The sequence below is a fragment of the Trichechus manatus genome, unplaced genomic scaffold, assembly GCF_000243295.1.
Source record: "Trichechus manatus latirostris isolate Lorelei unplaced genomic scaffold, TriManLat1.0 scaffold00014, whole genome shotgun sequence".
Classification (NCBI taxonomy): Eukaryota; Metazoa; Chordata; class Mammalia; order Sirenia; family Trichechidae; genus Trichechus; species Trichechus manatus.
This window is the reverse complement of record NW_004443950.1, coordinates 28,322,096-28,326,762: the sequence shown is the minus strand read 5'-3', so window position 1 is coordinate 28,326,762 and position 4,667 is coordinate 28,322,096. Positions and strand designations below refer to the sequence as shown.

Genomic DNA, 4,667 nt, shown 5'->3' with positions numbered 1-4,667 from the left:
TTCTGACCATAAAGCCATAAAAGTAGAAATCAAAAACAGAAAAAGCAAGGGAAAAAAATCAAACACATGGAAACTGAACAACACCTTGCTCAAAAAATACTGGGTTAGAGAAGAAATTAAGGATGGAATGAAGAAATTCATAGAATCAAACGAAAATGAAAACACATCCTAACAGAACCTTTGGGACACAGCAAAAGCAGGGCTCAGAGGTCAGTTTAGAGCAATAAATGCACACATCCAAAAAGAAAGGGCCATAATCGAAACATTAACCCTACAAGTAGAACAAGTAGAAAGAGTGCAGCAAAAGAAGCCCTCAGGTGCCAGAAGAAAGGAAATAATAAGAATTAGAGCAGAATTAAATGAAACAGACAGCAGAAAAACAATTGAAAGAGTTAACAAGACCAAAAGCTGGTTCTCTGAAAAGATCAACAAAATTGATAAACCACTGGCCAAACTGACAAAAGAAAAACAGGAGAGGAAGTAGACAACCCGTATAAGAAATGAGATGGGTGATATCACAACAGACCCAACTGAAATTAAAAGAATCGTAACAGAATGCTATCAAAAATTGTACACTAACAAATTTAAAAACCTAGAGGAATTGGACAAATTTCTAGAAACTCACTACCTACCTAAACTAACACAAACAGATGAAGAACAACTAAATACACCCATAACAAAAGAAGAGATTGAAAAGATAATTAAAAAACTCCCAACAACAAAAAAAAGCCCTGGCCTGCATGGCTTCACTGGAGAATTCTACCAAACTTTCAGAGAAGAGTTAACACCACTACTACTAAAGGTATTTCAGAGCCTAGAAAAGGATGGAATACTCCCAAACTCATTCTATGAAGTCAGCGTAACCCTGATACCAAAACCAGGTAGAGACGCCACAAAAAAAGAAAATTACAGACCAATATCCCTCATGAACACTGACGCAAAAATCCTCAACAAAATTCTAGTCAACAGAATTCAGTGACATATCAAAAAAATAATTCACCACGATCAAGTGTGATTTATACCAGGTATGCAGGGATGGTTGAACATTAGAAAAACAGTCAATATAATCCATCACATACATAAAACAAAAGACAAAAAACACATGATCTTATCAGTGGATTCAGAAAAGGCATTTGACAAAGTCCTACACCCATTCATGATAAAAATGCTCAGCAAAACAGAACAGAAGGGAAATTCCTCAATATAATTAAGGGCATTTATATAAAGCCTGGCTACCACCAATGGCCGCCCTGACAGGGAACACAACAGAACTCTCCTGAATGGAGCAGGAGAAAGGTGGGGTGCAGAACTCAAATTCTAGTAAGAAGAACAGACTTAATGGTCTGACTGAGACTGGAGGAACCCCAGAAAGCATGGCCCCTGGATTCTCTATCAGCCCAGAACTAAAACAATTTCTGAGGCCAACTCTTCAGACAGGGATTGGACTGAACTGTGGGACATAAAGTGATACTCGTGAGGATTGTGCCTCTTAGCTCAACTAGATACAAGAGACTAAACGGGCAGCTTCTGTCCAGAGGTGAGATGGGAAGGCAGAGAGGGTTAGGAGCTGGCTGAATGGACATGGGGAATCAGGGGTGGAAAGGAGGAGTGCGCTGTCACAATATGGGGAGAGCAATTAGGGTCACATAACAATGTATGTATAAATTTTTGTATGGGAGACTAACTTGAAATGTAAACTTCATTTAAACTACAACAATTAAAAAAAAAAAAAAAAAAAGATAGACTGCATAGTCACCGTACCAAAAAAAAACCAGTCAACGTTCAACCATTTCAGGAGGTAGCATATGATCAAGTACTGATGGTAGTGAAGGAAGAAGTCCAAGCTGCACTGAAGCATTGGCAAAAAACAAGACTCCAGGAATTGACGGAATACCACTTGAGATGTTTCAACAAACGGACGCAGCACTGGAGATGCTCACTCGTCTATGCCAAGAAATTTGGAAGACAGCAACCTGGCCTACTGACTGGACCAAACCCACTGCCATCGAGTCAATTCTGACTCAGCGAACCTATGGAACACAGCAGAACTGCCCCATAGGGTTTCTAAGGTTGTAATCTTTACGGAAGCAAACTGCCATATCTTTTTCCCTCAGAGCAGCTGGTGGGTTCCAAAAGCCAACCTTTCAGTTAGTGACTGAGCGCTTTAACCACTGCATCACCAGGGCTCCTTAACTGTCTGGAAGAGACTCATATTTGTGCCCATTCAAAAGAAAGGTGATCCAAAAGAATGAGGAAATTATCGAACAAAATCATTAACATCACACACAAGTAAAATTTTGCTGACAGGGAACTGCCAGAAATTCAAGCCAGATTCAGAAGAGGATGTGGAACGAGGGATATCACTGCTGAGGGCAGATGGATCTTGGCTGAAAGCACAGAATACCAGAAAGACGTTTATCTGTGTTTTATGGACTATGCAAAGGTTTTCAACTGTGTTGATCATAACAAATTATGGATAACACTGCAAAGAAGGGGAATTCCAAAACACTTAACTGTGCTCATGCGGAACCTGTACACAGACGAAGAGGCAGTTGTTCAAACAGAACAAGGGAATACTGTGTGGTTAAAAATTAGGAAAGGTGTGCTTTAGGACTGTATCCTTCTACCATACTTATTCAGTCTGTACGCTGAGCAAAAATCCAAGAAGCTGGATTATATGAAGAAGAACATGGCACCAGGATTGGAGGAGGACTCCTTAACAACCTGTGATACAAAGATGACACAACCTTGCCTGCTGAAAGCAAAGAGGACTTGAAGCACTTACGGATGAAGATCAAAGGCTACAGTCTTCACTATGGATTACACCTCAACATAAAGAAAACAAAAAATCTCCCAACTGCATCAATAAGCAACATCATTATAAACAGAGAAAATACTGAAGTTGTCAAGGATTTCATTTTACTTGGATCCACAACCAACCCCCATGGACCAGCATTCAAGAAATCAAAGGACGTACTGCACTGGACAAACGTGCTGCAAAAGACCTCTTAAAAAGCAAAGACGTCACTTTGAAAACTAAGGTATGCCTGACCCAAGCCATGGTATTTTCAATCACTTCATATGCATGTAAAAGCTAGACAATGAATAAGGAAGACTGAAGAAGAACGGATGCCTTTGAATTACAGTGTTGGTGAAGAATACTGAATATAGCATGGACTGCCAGAAGAATGTCTTGGAAAAAGTACAGCCATAGTGCTCCTTGGAAGCGAGAATCTGAGATGCTGCCTCCTGTACTTTGGACACGTCATCAGGAGGGATCACTCCCTGGAAAAGGACATTATGCTTGGTAGAGGATCAGCGAAAAAGAGGAAGACCCACGATGAGATGGACTGGCACAGTGGCTGCAACAATAAACTTAAACATAGCAACGACTGTGAAGACAATGCAGGACCAGGCAGTGTTTCGTTCCGTTGTACACAGGGTCGCTACGAGTCTGAACAGACTCCATGGCACCTAACAACAACAATATATATGGCATTATAGTAATTACTTCGGAACAAGATTTGAACTCCAACAGATCCCATTTCTTTTTGAAACTGCTGTTTTTGACAAACCTGCAACACAGGTTTTCCTGAACATAACCTCCACCCTTCTTAAGCGGAAAAAGCATTCTTTGAAGCAGCTTCTGAAAATCAGGACTTAGCCACATACTCACCTGGTGTGTGACTACAATTGCCCAAAAGTATTAAACAAAGATGTGCTGAAACTCATAGCTGAATCACGTTTCTACCCCACCTTGCTCCTCCTCAAAACAAGTCAGATTTTACAGGTGTTTCAGCATCTCACTGGACACAAAGAAAATAAAGTCAGTTTGGTAGCTGGGTGATGGTCCTTTCAGAAAGCGCTGCCATCCAAAGCTGAAGTAATGCAACAATCTTTACCTTCACTCGTCTCCGTTTTCTGCCCTTTTCTTCCCCGGGAACCTGTTTCTCTCCTTTCTTTCTCTTTCTCCGCTTTCTGTCCTTGTGTTTGTCATGATCGTTTTTGTCTTCCAAGAGGCTTGAGTCGTGCCCCGAGCTGCCCGTGGAGAGCTCGGCGACCTCGTTCCCTGCCACTTTGAGGACCAGCTTCAAGGGCTTCTCTACGTACTCTTAAACAAAAGGAACGGGCCTCGATTAAAGCAGGGGCTCGCCCGGCGGCATCAATAAGGCACAGTGACGGGGAGCAGGGAGGGCAGGTGGCGCAAAGGACGCAGCGGGCGCCCTACAGTGCACCTGTTGAATGACCGACACTTGCCAAGTGGCCGCGGCGGCATGGCCCACGCCAAACGCTCCAGGGCCTCTCCGGGCCGTCCCACACCTCCCAACCAGAGACCCTGCCGTGGCCCGGTGGACCCGAGTTCGAATCCCGCCCCCCCTGGGGTCTGCGCGGCCTCGGGCCGGCCGCGCCCCCTCCGCAAAGCGGGCCTGCGGTGTAAGGAGCGGCCCCGGTCCACCCCGGGCGCTCGAGGGTAATTTCGAAAGAACAAAAACCCCACCGAGCCCGCCGCAGGTCCGCCGGCCCGCCGCCACGGCCCACTCCTCACCTTCGGAGAGGTGTTCGTCCGACTTGTGCTTCTTGTGCTTCTTGCCCATGTCGGACCGGGCCCCCGTGCCCGCCCCCCGCGCCAGGGCCCGGCCGTGCGGCGCCGCTTCCGGTCCCGGCCC

General features: G+C 44.7%; 1 protein-coding gene across 1 annotated transcript in view; it reads right to left on the bottom strand.

The window, feature by feature from the left end:
- The window catches only part of LOC101353120 (bromodomain-containing protein 7-like), a 45,680-nt gene extending 41,037 nt beyond the window's left edge, over nucleotides 1–4,643 (bottom strand). The window contains exons 1-2 of the mRNA XM_004371644.2: nucleotides 4,547–4,643; nucleotides 3,903–4,111 (exon numbers count right to left, since the gene is read on the bottom strand). Of these exons, the coding sequence (XP_004371701.1) occupies nucleotides 3,903–4,111; nucleotides 4,547–4,595 (258 nt within the window). The 5' untranslated portion in view covers nucleotides 4,596–4,643. The remainder of the gene's footprint in view (nucleotides 1–3,902; nucleotides 4,112–4,546) is intronic.
- Nucleotides 4,644–4,667: the final 24 nt, after the last annotated feature.